General features: G+C 38.2%; 2 protein-coding genes across 4 annotated transcripts; one reads left to right on the forward strand and one right to left on the reverse strand.

The window, feature by feature from the left end:
* Window positions 1-717: 717 nt before the first annotated feature.
* GDPD4 (PLC-like phosphodiesterases superfamily protein) lies at window positions 718-15,914 on the reverse strand. Of its 3 annotated transcripts, none has more exons than XM_077368563.1 (9): window positions 15,692-15,913; window positions 13,372-13,458; window positions 12,288-12,385; window positions 10,775-10,835; window positions 8,077-8,157; window positions 2,740-2,832; window positions 2,184-2,273; window positions 1,315-1,442; window positions 718-1,198 (listed from the first exon to the last, which is right to left on the reverse strand). In XM_077368563.1, the coding sequence occupies exons 1-9, from the start codon at window positions 15,860-15,862 to the stop codon at window positions 1,033-1,035; spliced, it is 975 nt and encodes a 324-aa protein (XP_077224678.1). In that variant the 5' UTR covers window positions 15,863-15,913; the 3' UTR covers window positions 718-1,032. The 3 variants fall into 3 exon arrangements, with proteins under 3 accessions (XP_077224678.1, XP_077224680.1, XP_077224679.1); XM_077368565.1 differs by having other exon boundaries at window positions 15,797-15,905; XM_077368564.1 differs by lacking the exon at window positions 2,184-2,273 and having other exon boundaries at window positions 15,692-15,914.
* A 281-nt stretch (window positions 15,915-16,195) lies between these two features.
* Window positions 16,196-20,633, forward strand: LOC143857989 (VQ motif-containing protein 31-like). Its single transcript, XM_077368566.1, has 3 exons — window positions 16,196-16,519; window positions 17,881-17,951; window positions 19,227-20,633. Exon 3 carries the CDS (start codon window positions 19,259-19,261, stop codon window positions 19,835-19,837), a length of 579 nt encoding a protein of 192 aa, XP_077224681.1. The 5' UTR covers window positions 16,196-16,519; window positions 17,881-17,951; window positions 19,227-19,258; the 3' UTR covers window positions 19,838-20,633.
* Window positions 20,634-21,103: the final 470 nt, after the last annotated feature.

The following is a 21,103-nucleotide window of genomic DNA, read 5'->3' on the forward strand; positions in this document are numbered from 1 at the left end:
TGGGGACTAATAAACAATTATTTTGCCATGTAGGGACTGATCAGCAAAAATCCCGGAGTCAATTTATGTGCGGTTAAGATTGTTCAGCAGGTACAGTTTTGGGGGCCCACTGTATGAACGGTATAGATTATTATTGCTAGTCCTTCACGTACGGATTAAAAATTCTCTGAGTGGTATTACAGTAATTACCAAAGACAGTCGGTGGCAAAACAGGAACTCTATTTCTTCCATTTCTAAATTAAAACGGGTGTTTACACACACAGAATCGAAGAAACAAAAGGAGTAGAAAAATGGCGAATCCCAATCGATTTAAACGCCAGTTAGGACAAAAGAAGCGTAACCTCAGACATCACAACGGCCCATCACCACGTCAAACGTACGTTGAAAAAACAAAAAGGGCAGGAGTGTAATTACCAAAATACCCCCCATCTTGAAGAGATGACCTTGGTTGAGAAGAGGAACGGTCGAGGATTCATATCCAATAATCCAACAAAATTTGATGGCTAGGATCACTTAATCGGTTCCATGTGATGGATGGGCCCACCACTTTCCATATTCGCACCTTCCTCTCAGTCTATATTATCTGAAACTTCCGCTTTCCACATCGCTTCTCGCACTCGCTTCTTACCCTGGCAACTATAGTTCCAAGTTTCAGAGAAAAAACATGGCTGTGGACTAAATCCTAACACACAGAAAGAAATTGGAGCCTGATTAAAATGTCAGAATCATGAGTCACCATCAATTCAAATATGACGCAACACTGAGAGAACGTGGAGTACATACAGTAACTGCCAACTCTCCAAAAGAGTTGACCATGTTTCAAGCTACTAACTGCCAACTCGCCCGTTTAGGCATTAGGCTGTGAGGGTCATTTGAATCTATCTCACTGTTCAAGGCCAAACGACAGCACTTTCCAAACATTCATGAATATTACAAGTAACCAAGAAAGCAGCAGGAGTGGTATCTCCGAAACAATCAGTTGAAGAACTCTTGCCAGTCAAAGAATTACTTCGAATATAGAGAGAAATGTTGTCATGGTAAAGGAAAACCTTCCTTGTGGCATTCTGTTTTGATGTCTCGCATGAGCAGCTGAAAGACGGTGGGATGGCTTGTAACTACAGCATCTACGCGTTCAAGAAGCATTCTCCGCATTGAGTCCTCATCATCAACAGTCCATGCGTAGACTTTCTTACCCCTCCTGTTACAAAAGGAATTCCATTAGCAGTTACCACACAAACCGATATTGTGTTACAACCACGCCCAAAGGTACAAAGTTTTCTAATGCAGATCAAGAAACTAAGTTCTGAGTCATACCCATGCAAGATTCTCACAAGTTTCTCATCAACCAAAGGGTGGTAGACGCCAGCAACCTTGGCATCTTTCATCCTCAACAAGTTGGTTCTCTCACCAGTTGAAGGATCCTTCATGACAATGTATCCTACCTGCAAAACAAAGCACTCCCTAAGTTTTGGCAAAATGCACAGTTATGTGAGCCAAAATCGTTCTTTGTTGTGGTCTTCCTAAAAAAATTCTTTTTTGTGGCAAGCTATGTTAAGGGAGGAATGATAGGTGCAAGGGCCCTCTTTATGCAAGGGCTAAAGAAGGGGCCTTGAATAGATCCACGTCATTAAGTGCAAACTGAATTCAGTTTCACAACCGAATTTAAAATGGCGTCGATCTATTCAAGGGCCCTTCTCCGGCCCTTGCATAAAGAGGGCCCTTACATCTATCACTCCTCATGTTGAGGAGACTGAAGTTTATTGATCTAGCCCAACTTTTTTTTAGCAAAATGCATGGACAAGCCAAAATCCTTCTTGTTGGTGGGTGGTAAGCTATGTTTAAGGAGAGAGAAGTCTCCATGATCTAACCCAGCTAGAGCCATGCCAATAAGACAGAGGCGTTTAAAGTTGCATCGATCTTCAACTTAGGGTTCCCTTCTCTCAGTGATCTAACTCAGGACCCACAATACTTGTTATAGAAGCAAATTGATATACATTACAGTCTTAGGGTCCTGTCTTTAGATCCCAATCCATAATAGGGTATTGTCTTCTTAATTGATTTTTCAACAACAGAAAACTGATCATAATATGATAAGAGAACTCAATTCTTCCTTGTGTAATTTGTATTCTCTTAGTCATAATGCAATTACACTTTTAAAAGAGAGAGAGAGAGCACAATGTTACCGTAACATCTTGTGAGAGTCTGATGACATCCCTTCCTAACATATCACTTTTTCCCCATATAAGACAATTTCTACACTGAGTTCTCTCAACCTGCCAAAGTTTGTATTGAAAGTTCAGTGCCTCTGTAACTTCGATGTTACTTTGTAGCATTAACCCATCTATTATCAGTCAACATTCATAAGCTCATACTCAACAGGGAGATCAGTTTTTTTCCGCATCTCACATCTACCTACCCAAATCAATAAAATCTAGCTGATTCTATGAATAATGGGAATTTGGACTTTTCGACACAGCAAAATTCCAAGTTGACAACAAAGTGTCAATAATAACAAAAAAATAATATTTTTTTTTTAATTTAGCCCATTTTTGGTAACTACCATGTTGAGTATGTGTAGCATTCTCCCTTGGAAGCTATCCACAACCAAACTATGCTTCAAAACTGTTAAAAAACTAAGAAGTATGAGTTTGAGTTCTTAACATTTATCCACAGTAGGTATTCTCCAGAACAAAGAACAGTTTAAGTTCAAATTAGGTCAGAAGCATGTAAAAAACTTACAACAGAAAGTAAATCTCTTGCTAGCCCTTTTTCATATGATGGAGGCCCAACTTTTGCGTCCACAATCACCTCCCTAACCGAGTTTGATATTAACTGCAACCAAGCCATTATAATATTGTTAAGAGATCCATTACTTTGTACCTTTTTGGCAGGTAATCTACAAAGAAACAGGCCATTATTAAAAAAAATGTGGAATCAATAACAGTGTTGGTGTTAAAGAGAGACCTGGCAATATTTTCAGACAGTAATGGAAAAGTAATAGATAAAACAAATGGGCCGTAGCCCCATAAGGACCCTGTGGTGATGTCATCATGGCATCATATTGCCTTCATGAGGACATCATAGGAAGTCCATGGGCATCCTACTGAAAAAAAAAAAGGAGAAGAAACAGAGGTATCATTTGAGGTTATGGAAGATATCATTTGAGGTTATCATTTTAGGGGTTTTCAAAGAACCCCTCCTGCAGTGACCCCTAAAACAGGGTATTTAGAGTCTCTCAAGACTATTTTTTTTCTTTTTAGAAGAGGACTTTCTAATTCAGAAACTTTCCAAACAAGGAGAGAATCGGGCCCAAAAAGAGGTTAAAAAGAGGAGAGAGCTGAGAATAAAATCTTGACGAGGATTGAAAGGTCCCTTGAAGATTTTCATTTGCTTCAGAGTTTGATTTATGTGTCCTAATCTTAGCAGGTTTTGCTTTGGTATAAAATATAGATTCCTGAGACTGCTTTAGCTAGAAAGTCAAAGATTGGGAGAGTAAGCCGTGGATTAGGAGATGCCATTTCAAAAAAAAAAAGTCGTGGATTAGGAGACTTAAAGAAGGTAGAAATACTCCCCATAGAAGCCATGAAAGTTCTTTTAACAAAGTGTATTACATAATTCCAAATTTCAGTTTTGGGAGCAATTCTATTGTGGCATTCACAGGTTCAGGTTGGACATCAAGTTGCTTTATTGCAGTAAGTAGTTGACGCAGTGCAAGCGCAAGCATAGATATGGCCTACAAGGAATAGTAAATGAAATCAAAGAGAGAGAAAAAGGCAGACAAGTAAGAACAAATGGCACTAGGTGGTGGGGCTGTTCATACACCTTCTTGGGGGACAAAACCTCCCTTCAAGAAAATTAAAAAATCTGCAATAATGAGTTAATGACTGAGTTAGAGTAAACCAGCTCCACCCTCTCGTAATATCCTCATAACCCTAAAAAAATTCTACTCTATTGAGATTAATCTAACACGAGCCCTGCAAACTCTTTCTTATGTGAATAACACGAAAACAAACTTAATGATAGAACCCCACTACTAGTTAAAGCTAACTTAGCGAGTAAATGACTTAAGTGGATGGTCGTCACCATCTTGAGTCACTAACATCCAGGAAGGGAATTAAAACCACCGCACAAAAGAAAACCCAAAACCAACGAACATTAAAAAATAAGCCCAAACCCCCCATGAGGAAAAAAATAAGAGACCCCCCCCCCCAAAAAAAAAAAAGAAAGAAAGAAAGAAAGAAAGAAAGACGAATAGGAAAAAGGATATGGTAATTTAGTACATACCAAGTTTCAGATGTAATTTATATAAATATGTATACATAATTTATGAATTACAATTTGCATGAAATTCATATAAATGTAGTTATGTAAAATATAATAATATAGTAAACTACTACTATAGTTACGATTTTGGATTATGCATTTTGGCTGTTTCTGTTACGGGTTCACTGGGGATGGAAACAGAAACATTTTGTGTCGGTTTCGATTGAAATTTAAAACCATGAATACGCCCTATTTCTTCCCCTTATCAGTTCCTTTGCCATACCCAACAGCTCTAGGGCCTCGTGGATTCATTATAGAGTTGTTTTGAGTCAGTCCTAGTTGATGTTTGTAAGTCTGAACACTCCAACCAACACCAAAACTCAGTGAATTTCCTATTATTACATAACAGGTTGGCGGATTTCTTCTACTCAAAGTGTGCTAGACATTCCTTCGCTCGAAGTGCATATATGTAAGCATTTTCAAGGTTAGAAACCTTAATAATGCCTATCTCATCCCTAATTGCCATCTTGAGCCCTAAGATATAATGTGCAGTCAATTGTACATCTGTCTCATTCAACCCCACACAAACTGACAGATTTTTTAACTCCACTGTAGAATTGTGCATGCTCATCTCCATTTGTCGTAGCCGATGAAACTTGTTGTATAATGACATCATACAATCAGCTGGTAGAAATTATTTGTGTAATTTCTGGTTCGTATGATCTCATGTGCAGATCTTCAACTTCCCTAGTCTAGATCATTTTTCCTGCAACCTTTTCCACCATTGGAGATGACTCCTTTCAAATTCATATTAACAAACAATACCCCCCTCTCTTCTGCCATCGGCCTCCATTCAAAATTATTTTCCAAGCTCACTTATCAATCTGTGCATCATTCTATTTAATCCGGCACTTTACTTCGCACCTCACTTGAATTTAATTCAAATTCCCTAGCCAACCTTTCTTAAAGGCCTCCACATTTGGGTTAGACAAGCTACACGGGCTCATGAAAAGGGTTTTCCATTTCTTTTCTGTCATCTGCTTCCATTCAATACTTTCTTCTCTGATGTGAAGCTTCCTTCTGACTCACAAAAACCCCAACCCCACCCCACCTGTAATGTTCTCATAACCCTAAAAGCAATCTAAGCCATTGAGATTAATGTAATGTCAGCTCTACAAACTCTTTCGTAAGGGTCTATTTGGTTGCTCTTTTTATCGGATTTACTAGGTGTTTTGACCGGTTTTGGCATGCCACATCATCTGCTAGTGGTGTTAGGTTGCATGTTTTGATTCAAACTACTATGAGACTATTTGCCTTGTCTCTCCACTGTCTGCCCTTTTGTCCCCACCAATCTACTTGAAAAAAGGTGGCTTTTTGCTTGGAGGGTAATGGGATTTACCACTCTTCTCTCTTTTTCTTTTTTTTTTTTGATAATTGAGCTGGGGTTAGGCAAGACCCCTACCAGATTTGATTAATAAACATAGACGAAATTACAAAAGGGGGCCTGGAACAGAGCCAGGCAGGGAAGAGGGCACCCACCCAAATACAAAAACGAAATCCAGAAAAGATAAACTTACAACCGAGGATGTTTGAATTCCGAAGAGTCTAGAGCCATACAGTCCAGGAGAAGAGGAGAGATGGTAGGTAGGTCCAGATCTTCACCTTTAAACGAGAAATCAAGTTTTGAAAGGACATCAGCCACTGCATTCCCTTCTCTCCAGATATGGGAAGCTTTCCATGAGTGGAAATTCTGCAACGATCTTCTTATATGTGCCAGGACAGGGAAAGCCTTCCAAGGGCATTGAGCGTTGTTATTAATAAAGTTTACCGCCAGAAATGAATCCGATTCAATCCAAACATTTTTAAACTTATGTTTTGCTGCTAGTTGAATTCCCATTAGAATAGCTTGCAACTCAAGAAGGTTGATTGGATCCTTTTCCGCACAGACAGTAGCCGAGAACCATCTTAGACAGTGGCCCATGTGGTTTCTAATGACGCCTCCCAAACCCCCCCTTCCGTTCAAAAGAGAAGCATCAGTGTTAATCTTAACCCAGGGGAAAGAGGGTTTTTCCCAAATGCAAAACTTGGCTATTTTTTGCTTCGGGTAGCAGGGGAGTTTTAAAAATTTGGAGCAACAGATACTATTTTGATTTACCCAATCATTTCTTTGCAACTCAATGAGCTTGGTCCTAACAATAGCCAGGATGTGAGCCAAAGTTTGCTGTTTGTGTTGAGGGGCCTTGCCATGGGCTCTTTCGTTTCTTTCAAACCAAATAGAATAAATGGAGGCCTGGAAAAGAAGGCGAATAGCAGTACTGAACTGACCTTTACCCTTGAAGCTGTTTCTAATCCATTCTTCTTCAGAGTGCAGATTCAAGATTCTCCTTTTAATTTTCAGGTTCTTTAGAATAATCCCCCAAATCCATTTGGAGTACCCACATTCAAAAAAGATGTGATCAATGCTTTCCGAGCTGTGCAGACAGAGAAAGCATTCCGGAGGAAGCTGGGTACCATGCCTAATTAATCTGTCCTTTGTGGGCAGCCTTGAAAGGAATGCTTGCCAGCAGGAGAAGGCATGCCTTGGAATATTTCCCGAGAACCAGATTGTGGAGTGCCAGCTCGCTTTTAGATTTTTAACCCTGATTGATTCCCAAGCAGATTTCAAGGTGAATTTACCACTGGGAGTCGGCATCCAAATAGCAGAGTCTTCCATAGAAGAGTTGATCAGGGCAGATCTAAGAATTTCCTTGAGTTCTCTATTCTGAGGTTGATCAATGAGTCTGTCCCATTCCCCATTTTTAAATAAGTCTTTTACAGAGGCATTTGCCGGGATGTTACTGACAAATGGGCCTATAGAAGATTGCTGCCCCTTATATTGGTAATGACATCCCGCACCAGGAAACTACTTCAGTTGACAACCAAACACTACTTACCACTACTCTACAAGGAGAATACTTCACTGCTATTCCACTTGTTGACTACTCCAGTTCTAATCCACCACTACTACAAGGAAACTACGTGCAACCAACCTGACCCTAAAGTGAATAACATAAAAACAAACTAAATGATAGACCCCATCACTAACACATTACGGCTATTAGGTTAACTAAAGTTACTATTAATGACTAGGGTGGACGGTCGCCACCATCTTAAGCCACTAAAATCCACAAACTAAAAGGAAAAGAAAACCATCGCACAAAAGAAACCCCAAACCCGCAAACATAAAAGAAGCTAAAAAAACCCCCATGACAATTTCCTGTCCATCTCGATCACAGATTTTGCTTTGATTAATAAATCTCCACCATTTTCTTTGAAAATTAAAAAGAAACACTTCCCCCCAACAAATAGCAAAGAAAAGGAGATGGCTATAGCTTCTTCTTCTTCTTTGTAGTTATAACAGCCGATCCTGTATCAGTAGTTCTTCTACTTTCAACTTTTCTAATTCCAGTCACCTTTCTTGAATTGGGTTCACTAGATCAAAACCTTCAGGAGTTTTAGTTCATGTAATCCTTCTGTTGGATTAATTGTTTCGCAATCAGAGCTTATTCTATTGGACTTTCTTCCAACAATCCTTCTGTTAATCAGGATTCAAGATAGAATTGAGATTCAGGACTCTTTTAGGCTGTTCCAGCATTAAAAACTATAGATTAAAAAATGGAATTAAATGCAAACAGCAAACCGCGCATGGTTTTGGATTTGAGTCTCTATGGACCCGGTAATATAGAATTGGTAGAACTAATGTAGCATACCTCTCAAGGAAAAGAAACAATGTGAAGAAGAAGAAGAAAAAAAGCATGTGTCTCCAGAACGTACCGCCAAAGCATCTTCAGCTGTAGAGATTTCTTGGTTTTGAAACTCTTGCAGAAACTGAATGCCTGCATGCAGTCCTTTGATCTACAATCACAAACTAAAACTCATTCTCTTCAATGATGTGTGCCCTCAAAATCCATAAGTACAATTACGTGTTTCAAAAGGGATACACAATTGCAACAAAAGAGTAAGAGTCGATTCAATAGTTTGAACAGTGAGTATGTTTAACATAAATGAAGAAGTACGTTGAAAAGTTAAGCAAACAACATTTCACAAAAAACTAGAAGAAAACTTAATTAGGTAAACTGCAGGAACAACAAAAATTCCAAGATTATAATTAGCTTTTGTAATATATTTAAGATAATATTTGAGACTCATTTCGGGGTGAACAAATAAGCATCTTTTTTTTTTTCATTTCCTAATTTTCATGTCGGTAGCAGGATGCAGAAAATTGAAACCTGCCTAGAGATTTTTAAACACCTTAAGCTGGTGAACCAAATTAGTTGGCACTTCACTCTTGGTGAATGTAGAACAAGTAAACCATTTGAAAAGTCGAAACTTTTGATTATTTGATGGTAGTCTCCAATGGATTAGAGCTTGCTAGCAAAACATGTGTCAGGCTAGAAAACACCATAAATACGGCTTTTAAGACGTGTTTGGTCCCAGAGATGGAGAAGAAATAAAAACTATTGAAATAAGGAAAACAAAAAAAGGTGGACACGCATTAAACACTAATTCGGATAACAAAATAAAACAATGCACTTGTAGAGTATTGGAAAACTAGATGTTTTAGAAACAAACACTAATTCAAATGACCCAACAATATAATTTTTTATAATCCCACACTAGATCTTGGCTCGAGATACAGCAGATTTCATTGATGACCTCCAGGTGGGTTGAAGAACCTTAAGATTATAACGAATTTCATCCACGGAAAGAGCTTGATTGGGAGGGTAAGGATTAAGAGAAAGGAAACAAATTTCATCAGTTGGGTCATGGGAGCTAGCTAGCTATCCTGCACAGTCACAGTGTTGAAGCCAGGTGGCAGGAGATCAACAGGAAACAAGTTTCGGATGTCACTGGGTCTTCCCATGGCGGATACCGTGAACTGAGCTGACGACACAGATGCAAAGAACTTCTACATCATCTCCATGAAGGGGATTAAGGGTCGCATCAATCACTAGCCTTGGCATCCGTCAGTGATATGGTGATGGTCACCGTCAAGAAAGGGAAGCCTGATCTCAGGAAGAAGGTTATGCCCGCCGGCAGTGCAAACTGGCCTATACATGTAACTGGTGTGAAAGTGGTGCCAAAAGGATGGCCTATCCATGTACTTTGAGGTCAATGCTGATGTGATAATAAACCCAAAGGGAGAAATGAAAGGGTCAGCATTTACAGGGCCAACTGGAAAGGAATGTGCAGATTTGTGGTCAAGAATTGCAAGTGCAGCTAATGCCATTGTTTGACAGTTCCTGGTTCAAGTTTTTATTTTACAACTGTCTGTTGAAGTCTTTGAATTCTTATTAGTTGAAGGAGCTCTTGAAAATATGAGCATAGTATGTGTTTTATCTTGATAAATTTGTATTTGATATTAGATTGGTATGTTGGAGCTTTTAGAGTTAACTCTAGGAGTTGATGTTTTTGTCCAGTACACATGATCTGTTTTATAAAGAAAAAGAGAGGAAAAGAGAAAATGGAAGGCAGAAAAAATATCCTTAGGGGAGAGATAATTTACCTTTTATTAAGTTTTTTGTAAATTGGGTGGGGGAGTCGTTGGAGGCTGTGGAAGGGGCCGATGTAAGGAAAAGGGTGTTCGGATTAAGGGGAAAAGGAGGAGGTTGGATATGGAGGTGAGGGAGGTTGTGGATAGCGGCAATGAACCTTGTAGGGTTAAGGTTTGAAGAAGGAGGAGGAGGAGAGTTTTAGGGTTGTTAGGGTCAAGATTGAATGGGGAAGGAGGTGGGGAGTATTATAGTTTTTAGGGTTAGGGCTTGGAGTATACTTTAATTTTTGGGTTAGTGGAAGTAGGTTTTGGAGTGGATGGTGGAAGGATTTGATATATTTTTAATGGGGAGCCGTCGGTGTTTGGTGGAGATTCGAGGTTAGGGGCACACAATAGCTCTGAGCCTTCGAGCGGGATTTTTGAAAATCGAATTTGCCAGGGGATTGTAGTGGAGAAATCGGTGTGACGTGGCAGGTCACGATCTTGACTTGAGGGGTGCCACAAATATGGCACTTTTTGCTGGATTCGATTCAATTGAGGCTATTGAGTAACGTAAAGGGTAATAGTTTTTCTTTTGGGCCAAGGAGAATGCTCCTGGGCAATTCATACTATGTAAATCTAGTGGGACTACTGGTCCCCTTGTAGTTTTGCTAATATGAATATATTTGTCAGTTTTCAAAAAAAAAAAAATTATGAAAAAATGAAAATAAATGGCATTTTATTATTTTTTTAAAATTTTGAAGTTTTATTGAAAAATGTGTCATAATACACTTCCAAAAAGAGAAAAACTCCAAATTATAAGTTTATGAAAAGAACATGTTCAAAACACAATAATTTTAGAAGAAGAAGAAAAGTGAAAAGATGAATAAGAATTGGGAGTCTAATTTCATTCAGTAGAATAGAATGTCAAATGGAAAAGTGGAAAGGAAGCTTCATTTGATTAGGTCATTTCTAAAAGCTAGGTTGTCAAATTCTCACCTCATTCATGCTCAGGTGCCCAACTTTTGCAGTACTATTGCCAGTCATTCGCTGCAAATCCCTGCCTGTGCAATGTGAGAATCAAGTCTCGAAGTGGTTTTGAGAGATATATCCAAAGACAACAATCTAAGAAGATGATAACCATAGGATACAGCTTTTGAAATCTTCATATAAAAAAAATCATGGAACCACCAGTCTATTTCCAAGAGAGGAAAATATTCATTCCCAATAAATGGGAAAAAAAAAAAAACACATTTCACTATATGGTGCCCAGGCCACAAACGATTTCTGAAAAGCCAACATACTAACATCTAATAATACGGTCAAAGCACTCACCCAACAAAGTATATGGTGCCCAGGCCACAAACGATTTCTGAAAAGCCAACATACTAATATCTAATAATACGGTCAAAGCACTCACCCAACAAAGTATCACCAACGTCTTTGGGAAACTCTTGCATGCTATTAACAAACTAATCTTTTCCAAATAACAACACAATTTACTTGATGGGTCACGTACTTCAAGAAAAAAAATCGAGGCACTTTGATGCAGGATCAAAAGGGAAGAGACCAGTTCATGTAGCTCTTGTACCAAATTTGATGCAGAACTAACAGGAATAATATGGTTGATTACGATATACTAAAATCCACTTCAAATTCAATATAGGGTTTTGAGGTCACGTATCTAGCCTTTAATATGATCAAAATCAAGAACAAAATCTAATAGGAAGTTGAAAATTTTGGAATAACAATAACAAGATGAGAGAGAGAGAGAGAGAGAGAGAGAGATTGTATTTTTGTTAGAGAAAAGAAGGATATAATCACCAAGGAGTCACACCAAGGTCTACCTAGGGCATCACACCACTAGGGTTGTTGAGGTGCCACACCTAGGGATGCAACTCGGGTCGGGTTGAGGCCAACCCGAACCCGACCCAAGGAACCATTTACTCAACCCGACCCGACCTGAGTTCTTAAGCTTACTAAAAAATGACGGGTTTCACTCGGGTTGGGTTGCCCAAGCCCTCAACCTGAACCTGACCCGAACTCAACCCAGGTTGGGAAAACTCAACCCGAACCTAACCCGAAGAATACCCAACCCGACCCGACTTTTTTTCGGGTTGAACCTAACCCAAGTTGCACCCTTAAACACACCAAGAAGAAGCGGATATCAGATCCAATGTTATGCAAACAAATGGGTTTTCTTTTCTAAAGTCGATGGCCCTAAGGCCTACAATATATAGACTATCTCTCACGATTTCTATAGATTTACTACGACTTAAAACTCCAACACGTGAGCCCTTGTAACTAAAATTGTAACACTAGAGAGTTCTTACTTAAAACTCATGAAAATAAAAACTAATATCATATGGGTGAATAGTGACATGAATAGTACCGTGTGAATAGTGACAAGTAATATGTGAACCCCAACTAAAACAAACTAATAACCAGCCTCATTACATTAAAATTCCCAATATGAACAATATACCCCAAGGAAAATAAAAGACGATTATACCTGTCATGGAGAGCGATCAGAACTCCATCCAAAGAACGAGTGACATCAATCTCAATGCAATCCACTTGAGAAGAAAGGGCAGCTCGATATGCATTCATCTGTTAAGCACATTGAAAAACATTTTTAGACTGGAGTACTTTACGTAAATGTATACATAAAAGAGGTTAGTAACTAATTTTACATTTTCTTACCCTCAGATAATGGGGGATAGCAGTGCAGTTATTTTCAATTTATGTCCATGAGTCATTGGCCCTTATGCATGGTTTAAGTTGTAGGACGGGGTACCATAGTCTCGTTCCACCAATATCACTTTTTTGCTTGCATAGCCTATAAATATGAAAGGCCTATTGGCCCTGAAAACAGATGAATGTGAGTGAATATTGATAGTTTCTTCTATTGATAGGGTGTGATAGCTTTTCTACAGTGTTATACTTTATATCCTACGGTATGATGCCTAGGAACCCCTTGGTGTAAGGCCTTGAGTTTTTGTTGGTGCAACTCCAATACAACTATCCTTCTATCCTACTTGTGAAAGGTATTTAGATTTGTTTGACAATTAGATCTTATATTCCTTTTGTTTTCAATCCTTTGTTTTCCTTCTTTCTCCATACTTATTCCAATAGAGCATTAGTTTTTTCATCTTTCTTCACCTAGAACCGTTTAGAATCCCTCTCAAACCGTTCAAACAATTTTCTTGATCTTTAAGTTTCATCGTTGATAAGCAAACCCTGCAATCAGTTTAAACCTAAGTTTTCTATGGCTTTCTTCTTTTTAATCCTCATACAAGCCCTTGAAGATATTCTGAAAGGTTCAGATCAGATCTGGAACGGTTGATCTGATTCATCCATTCGTAGGTATATTCTAATCATCCAAGTGATCTTATTAAGCTCATTCAGTCCAGCTTAAATCATGTTTTCAAACCCTAATAAAACTCTCCTATTCCTTTAAGGCTTTACCCAAATCATTGCCCACGACCATTTCTCCTATAAGTTCAGATCCTACACGTTTTTATTAAAAAAATGATCCCTATATAGTAGGTCCTGCAACAATGAGACAACATGAAGTCAAATTCTGGTATACGTACTGTGTTGGGAAGCGCCTTGCTTGAATCACCACCATGAGCACATACAAGAGGAGGATCATCTAGCCAACCACATTTCTTTAATTGCATCTGCAAATGGAGCAAAAGTAAGGTGAAATAATGTTTCTTCTTTCACCTGAATTACAAACCATTAAAAAAAGCAAAGTGAAATTGAACTAAGTCATTGTATCAGATAAAGACTAAACAACATGGAACTAACATTCAAAAAAAATAAAAATAACTGACATAATCTATAGAAAAATTCTCTTTTGATACCCCTGATCAAGATCAAATAAATTCTTTCATATAACTGTAAAGAAGGACAAGGGAGGAAAAAAAGAACTAAAGCTTTTTAAAAGTTAGAAAAAATAATTTCCTTTTTGTGCTCTACTACCACCTCAAGGTTGAAGTAGTACAAATTGAGCTACATACCCAATCTCACACCCATATTATGAGTTTTTATATGGTGTAAGCCATATAGTCCAGTATTCCTGAATAGATTGTAGGGCTAGGATCATCCTATGGAAATGACTTTTTGGGTACAACCTATTTACGTTGTGGCCCATCAAATCAGTACTTTTTTATTGTAGGGCTAGGATCATCCTATGGAAATGACTTTTTGGGTACAACCTATTTACGTTGTGGCCCATCAAATCAGTACTTTTTGAAAAAGACTGGACTATGCAGGCTTACACCATATAAAATCTCCCCATGTTATAAGTTATAACTAATAAAGGGAAAGAAAACATGAGATTTTATATGGTGTAAGCCCGTATAGTCCAGTACTTTTCAAAATGTACTATACGGCCCACACTGAAGGATGATCCAAACTGTCCATTTAATGGGCGACAACATTGATAGGTTGTTCCCCAAAAAACACTTCCATAAGATGATCCCAACCCTCCGATCTATATAGGTTTTCATACTATGCAGTTTTGGGCACATCCTAATGAAATGATTTTATTTTTCAAAATGTACCATACGGCCCACACGGTAGGATGATCCAAACCGTCCATTAAATGGGCGACAACAATAATAGGTTGTTGATATTTGATCCAACAGCAGCTCACTTTTTGAGAAGTTGCTGTTGGATCAAATATCAAGGGTGGTACTTGTTGGATTAGTGATATAAAATCACTTGGGTTACCATCCTTGAGAAGGGGCATTCTTGGAATGTGTTTATTATAAGTGACTAAAGAGGGTTTTATTATCTTTAGTGGTGGACTTATTCGAAAGAAGTGATGTTAAGGGCTTTTTCTCTACAAGAAAAGGATTTTCTCTCTCCAAGGATTTCTTCTTCTTCTTCTCTTGCAAGGGCCTTGATCCAAAGTTGTTGGGTTCCTTTTATGGTGTTTTTGGGGTTGTGGAAACATTGTAAAGAGGGAGCTGGTTATTTGCTTGGGTTTCAAGAAGACGGTGTCGGTGGGGTTTTCACCACAGTTGGAGAGGTAAGGGTTTTTCACTCTTGTTGTAATTTTCCATTGTTCATAGTGCATTTTTACTTGTCGAACCATGTAAATCGCTCGTGTCTTTTGCTCTCTTGTTTTCTTTATTTATTTTACAACACACTTGATTTGTGCACACACTCGTTTGGGCTAATTCCGTGGGTTGCCGGAGGCAATTTCTTGTTGTTTGCTTGGAGTAGTTTCCGATAACCGGATTTCTAGCGTCGAGGTGTTGCCGCAACAAGTGGTATCAGAGCTCAAGGCGTGGTATCCCCGGTTTGCCTCCAAGGATGGAGATGTCCCTCGGGGAAGATCTCGGAAACCCCGGTGTAGTTATCTCGTGGTTCCCACGCTGCCGCCGCGTGGAGGGGGAGATTGTTGGGGTTCCACGCAAAATGAAATAGTCCCACATCGGATAAGTGAAGTGGACGGGTATGGGTGATAAGGGAATGGGCACCCATCCTCTAATGGCTAGCTTTTAGGGGTGAGTTCTACCCGGTTAAATTCGCTACTGTACCTCCACCGTACAAGGGCCTTATTGTTGTAAGGCCTTACACTTGAAAAATACAAGGGTTAAATTTCTCTAGGTTTTCACTCTTCACACTATGCAGTTTTGGGCACATCCTGAGGAAATGATTTTTTGGGCACAACCAATTTACATTGCCATTTCGAAAAATACTGGACTATACGGCTTACACCGTATAAAATCTCAGAAAACATTAAAAAAAAAAAACTAACAACATCAATACTATAAAAAATCATCAAGGTTTATAATGTTTGATTCAAGAATACGCCAATCCAACCCATACAAATTATCCAAAATTAACCAGCTAAACACATAAAATGTAGATCATAACCGATTATATATATATATATACCTGGTGAAATCGCCTCAATCGGAAATGGAAGAAAATTGGAGGGATTAAAGCAAAGAATGAGATAATCAGAAGAAATTTCAGTAATCGATTCGAAGAAAATCTCACAAATAGTTTCAAAAATCGATGCCCTAAAGGGCGCGAAGGTTTTTTCCACTGTTTGGGATTCGCCATTTTTCTACTCCTTTTGTTTCTTCGATTCTGTGTGTGTAAACACCCGTTTTAATTTAGAAATGGAAGAAATAGAGTTCCTGTTTTGCCACCGACTGTCTTTGGTAATTACTGTAATACCACTCAGAGAATTTTTAATCCGTACGTGAAGGACTAGCAATAATAATCTATACCGTTCATCCAGTGGGCCCCCAAAACTGTACCTGCTGAACAATCTTAACTACACATAAATTGGACTTTTTCATTCAAGAATACGCCAATCCAACTCATAAAATAGGAAAATGATTATACGCTTGAAGCGGATTTGCTCAGGTAGGGTTGAAGAGAGAGAGAACTCTTCTCTTCTCAACCATCTAATTAAAGGTCATCTCTTCAAGATGGGGTTATTTTGGTAATTACACTCCTGCGCTTTTTGTTTTTTCAACAAACGTTTGACGTGGTGATGGGCCGTTGTGCTGTCTGAGGTTACGCTTCTTTTGTCCTAACTGGCGTTTGGTCATTCGTCTTCACACCTCTTACTTCTATATTTCTCTCTCCTCTCTGTACAGACCAGCTTTTCGTGAAGAAAAATAAACTGAATTGAATAAAAAATTAGATTGCGGGACTCAACTTTGGCTGATTTCCCTCCGAGTGGTTAGAAAGTTACAACTGATTTAAGAGGTATGATTTTTTGCTTCTGGGTCTTTATGAAATTTCGACTTCTTTTATTTCTGTGAATTTTCTTTTTTCTAGTTGCTTGAATTTTTAGGTGACATTCAGAATACTGACTTTTCCTTTTCTGCGTATATTGAATTGAAAGTTCTGCTTTCAACTTTCTTAATTTTGTTTAGCTGAGCTTTAGATTGATGACTTTATTTTGTTTGTAATTTGGTTTCTTGAATGTTTTTACTCAATTCACTTTCTGGGTTTTCCTTAAAATTTGAGATGCTAGATTGGTTTTCATTATTAATCCTGAGAATTTTCTTTCCACATTGAATCATAGGGATTAGAGCCCGAACTTTCCCATTACTGGAAATCTTCAACTTACCCTTTCTTTTTTTCTTCTGGGTTTGCAGTAAAAATCAGAGATCAAATGGATTTTTTCCAGAAATTGAAGTTAACGATGAAACGCTCTGTTCTCCTCTGTTTTGAGTAAACTAGAATATATAGAAACCGATTCTTTCTGTAACAATTCAAATCCCTTTTTTTCTCTTTTGAAAACAGAATAAGATGACGTAACGGAATTTCTGTAACGCATTAATACGGTTGAGTTTAAGGAAATAAAGAGATGGGTTTTTTTAGTTACTGATATTGGCAGTACCATGTTTTGATAATTGCACAAACTCAGCTTGTGTTTTCTGTTTTAATTGGCTCTTTCGAGCCTTTTGCTAAGGTCCATCGTGTTAGAATATGTGAGATCCACCTTTTGATTACGTGTAGATCTTATCATTAGATCTTCTTGTGGGAGATTAGATAAGTTGGCTAAATGAAGCAACTAGATAAATTAGGCAATGGACAGAAAAGGCAAGCAAAAGATATTAGAAAGTAGATTTGATCAGGATTCCTTCCCTCCATAACTATCTTAATTTGATTCTATATTTATCATGTAAGTGCTCTATATAAGCACACAATGATCCTCTTGTAATAGCATTCAAAGAATTAGTGAAATCCTAAATTTTGTCACATCGAAAAGACTTTTTGCGGTTGATCTGTTGCACGTCAGACCAGCTACCTCGTGAATGGAGATCACAAAAGCTGTTGTCTCCATTAACGAGGTGGCTCGTCTGATGTGCGGCAGACCCCCTTTTATGACGGACGCTAGCAATTCCCTTTTAAATAATAAAGTCAGGCTGAGTTATAGCACTTATCAAAACATGATGCTGCCAGTATCCGTGGCCTTATTTTTTATTAAAGAACCGTGCTTGGTTTTTCTCCTTCTTTTCTCTTTTTTATTTTCCTTTTTGATCCTCTCTTTGCTGAAAATATTAAACAGATTTTCATTTTTATTGGGTTTTCATTTGTGTTCTTGTTTTAATTGAAAGGTTAACGGTGAATTCGCCGATTTAGAAAAAGAATTCATCATGCAAAGTGAAGTTATGTGTTGCTGAAGAAGGTGAGCTCTAATTTCCTAAGTTCCTTTTATATTTTTCCCTTTTGTTATTGTTATTTTTTTAGGGCGTGGGGGTGGTTTTAAATATCAGTTGCCTACTTGATATAATGTAAACTCTATATAGTTTTTAACTTTGTTAATCAACTGTTGGCCCATAAGATGATCTGGTAGGCCCAATCTGTTGCACTTGGCCGGATGATCACTCTTTAAAAAGACCTTTTTAATGATCTGGATCATCCGATCAGCGTAGGTCCAAGGGCAATGGACTAGATAAACGGATCAGATCACGATGTATATGTGCAACATGTAAATTCAATCACCATAATCTTTAGTAGATTACAAACACATCAAATTAAAATACATTAATACACATTATTGAATGAATGAGTTTTAAAGTTTTAAAATAAGAATATAAATATAATTAGTGGGGTATGATCTAATGCTAATGCTGGGCCGACCACGAATTGATCCAAACCATTCATGTCGTGAATACATACATAAATTTATGAAAATATGTAGGGTATTTTCATACATTAGGGAGCTACAGTCAGATCTAGGATGCTCCATCGGATTTTGTAGCTTACATATAGGTCTGAATCGGACCTTAAGATATGGATCCAATGGACGCAATTCGAAATCAATTGTTGTGCCCAAATCCTCTTGTTCATTATTAACGTTCGTATTCTTTGGATCCAACGGACCGTCCGGGCCCATTGACACCCCTAATTAGGTGATTCTATTTTTTTGATGAAGATCCTTAAAATTTTTATCAAATTTAAATGCAAGATGGTGCTCATCCAATGGCCATAAAAGCCATTGAAGGCATGTTTACTAGGCCCATCTACAAGTGGGATTAAATTGGAACAGTAATATTTAAGAGGGAAGTGATATATTCACCCTCTTTTCTTCTCTGGGCCACCTCCTCTAGTGTATTTATGGCACCTCTTTAAAAACAATGAACATTTTTCAGGGCATTATAAGAGGTTCTTTTCGTTTTCAAGTAAATCATATCTCAGTGTCTTTACTATACGCATGGACATTTGAAAGGTGATCAATACCATTGATCTAGTGGGTCAACACAATCATACCAATATTTGTGGTAATGGGAGAATCCTAGCCATCCTATCAGCCCAACTATTCGATCGGAGTAGAGCATGATCCATCCATATCAACGGTCTTGATCATCCTAGTGTATTCCGCATGTACAACAATACATTATCTCACGTAGCTCCAATCTTCTCTCTCATATTAATATTTTGCCATGTTTTTTTTATACAGACACCACCAAGCCGGACACACAACCGGAATTAATGGAAAAACCGGCAAGTCGGGGTCCACAAAGCCCGACACCCTCAACGACGTTCGTTCAGGCAGATGCAACCACCTTTCGAGAGCTCGTCCAACGCCTGACCGGAGCTCCGGCCTCCTCCGAAGCCAACATGGCATCCACGTCAGCCCTAAAAGTGGTGGGGGTCAAAAGACCAACGTCCAAACTCTATGAGAGAAGGGAATACTGTAGGCCAAAGTTAGAGATATTAAGACCCGATTTTCAGTTCAAACCGGACCAACCGGTTCAGTCCCCTTCCAAACCGGGTTTTCTACCTGTTTTCACCCCTCCCACAACCGGTTTCCTGACTAGCCCGGCAGTTTTATCACCCTCCACTCCTAGCTTTATTACAAGCCCTTTGAACACGCCTTCATCTTATTTGTCAAACCTCTCCATTTTGGACCGGGACGAACCGGATAATTCAGATTTAAATAAAGAAGAGGAGGAAAAAGCTATTAAAGAGAGGCGGTTTTATTTTCATCCTTCACCCCGGTCTAGACCGGGGAATGTAGAACCGGAGTTACTTACATTGTTCCCCCTCACTTCTCCCAAAAACCCATAAATTCTGAAGATGGCCTTTTGTTTTTATTTTCCATTAAGATTATTATATTATTTTTTTTAGGGCAAATGACCTAAAAACGGCTCTTTTTTGGACTATTGACAACTAAAAAGTTGAGAGCTCAAAACGACAAACTTGAAGTGCTTTTCACTGTTCATTAAAATTTCAGGACCCTTTTGCCCCTCCCACCCATTGCCACTGGTCATATCAGCACTAAAAAACAATTTTTTAATCCCTCGCCTTCTTCATCACGTACTTTCTGTTCCACCTACCACAAAGATACCATATTCTTCAACCTGTCATCTCTTTTCTTTTCTTTTTTCTCACATTAAAGGCGTTGGTTGGAGAGTGATGTGTGTAGTGATTGCAACCTCTACTCTCTTTTCTTCAACCTCTACTCTTTCTGTTTCTTCATTTTTCATTTTCACTTGTGTAGTGGTAGAGGTAAATAAATTGCTTTGAGGTAAACCTTATTTAATGGTTGTGAAAAATTGTATGTGGATTTGTAGATCTATGGAGGTAAACCTTATTCTATGGACTCGTAGATCTATGCAGGTAAGCCTTATTCTATGTGAAACTATTCCTAGTTGTTGAAACATTGAGGTAAACCTTATTGTATGTGGATTGCATTTCATCTCCTTTAGTAGTGGTTGAAGTGTATGAAATGTGTTGAAACAGTAGTTGAAATCTGTTTTTGTTTGATGTACTTGTTGATATAGTGGTTGAAAACTGTTTTAGTTGTTGAAATTGGTGTAATCTATTTTGCTGGTTCAAATGGGATAAAATAGTGTTTGAAATCTGTAGTTATTGTTTGAAATGTGTTTGAAATTTTAGTTGAAATTATGTTGAACTTGGTTGAAATCTGTTTAAGTTGTTGAAAGTGTCTTTTTAGTTACTAAAAGTATCTATTATTGAAAGTTCAAATTGTTGATGTATGTCAGGAGTTGTTCAAACTCTTTCCACACGGCTTAAGGGTTGTCTAAATGTTGTTCATTGGATTGGATTCCATCTGGTTTATAATCAGCCATTGGATTGCATTTCATCTACTTCACTAGTGGTCGAAGCTGTGTCATTAGTGGTTGAAGCTGTGTCATTAGTGGTTGAAAGGGTTTGAATAGTGGTTGCAAAACTAGGAGTAGTTGTTGATGTGTATCAGGAGTTGTTCAAACTCTTCCCACACTGCTTAAGGGTTGTCCGAATATTTTTAATTAGATTGGATTCTATCTGATTCATAAGGAGTCATTGGATTGCATTTCGTCTACTTGACTA

The sequence above is a fragment of the Tasmannia lanceolata genome, unplaced genomic scaffold, assembly GCF_043159265.1.
Source record: "Tasmannia lanceolata isolate RefF3 unplaced genomic scaffold, GAP_Taslan_0.1 ptg000025l, whole genome shotgun sequence".
In the NCBI taxonomy this organism is placed as follows: domain Eukaryota; kingdom Viridiplantae; phylum Streptophyta; class Magnoliopsida; order Canellales; family Winteraceae; genus Tasmannia; species Tasmannia lanceolata.

Bases quoted from the DNA above. Each gene is read 5' to 3' on its own strand.
- LOC143857989 (XM_077368566.1), top strand. From the start codon at position 19,259: ATGGAAAAACCGGCAAGTCGGGGTCCACAAAGCCCGACACCCTCAACG.
- GDPD4 (XM_077368563.1), bottom strand. From the start codon at position 15,862: ATGGCGAATCCCAAACAGTGGAAAAAACCTTCGCGCCCTTTAGGGCAT. The intron at 2,274-2,739 runs GTAAGTTTTTTA...AAACTTTGGCAG, and splicing joins CAAGAGATTTACTTTCTGTT to GTTGAGAGAACTCAGTGTAG. The intron at 1,199-1,314 runs GTATGACTCAGA...CTTTTGTAACAG, and splicing joins CTTGTGAGAATCTTGCATGG to GAGGGGTAAGAAAGTCTACG.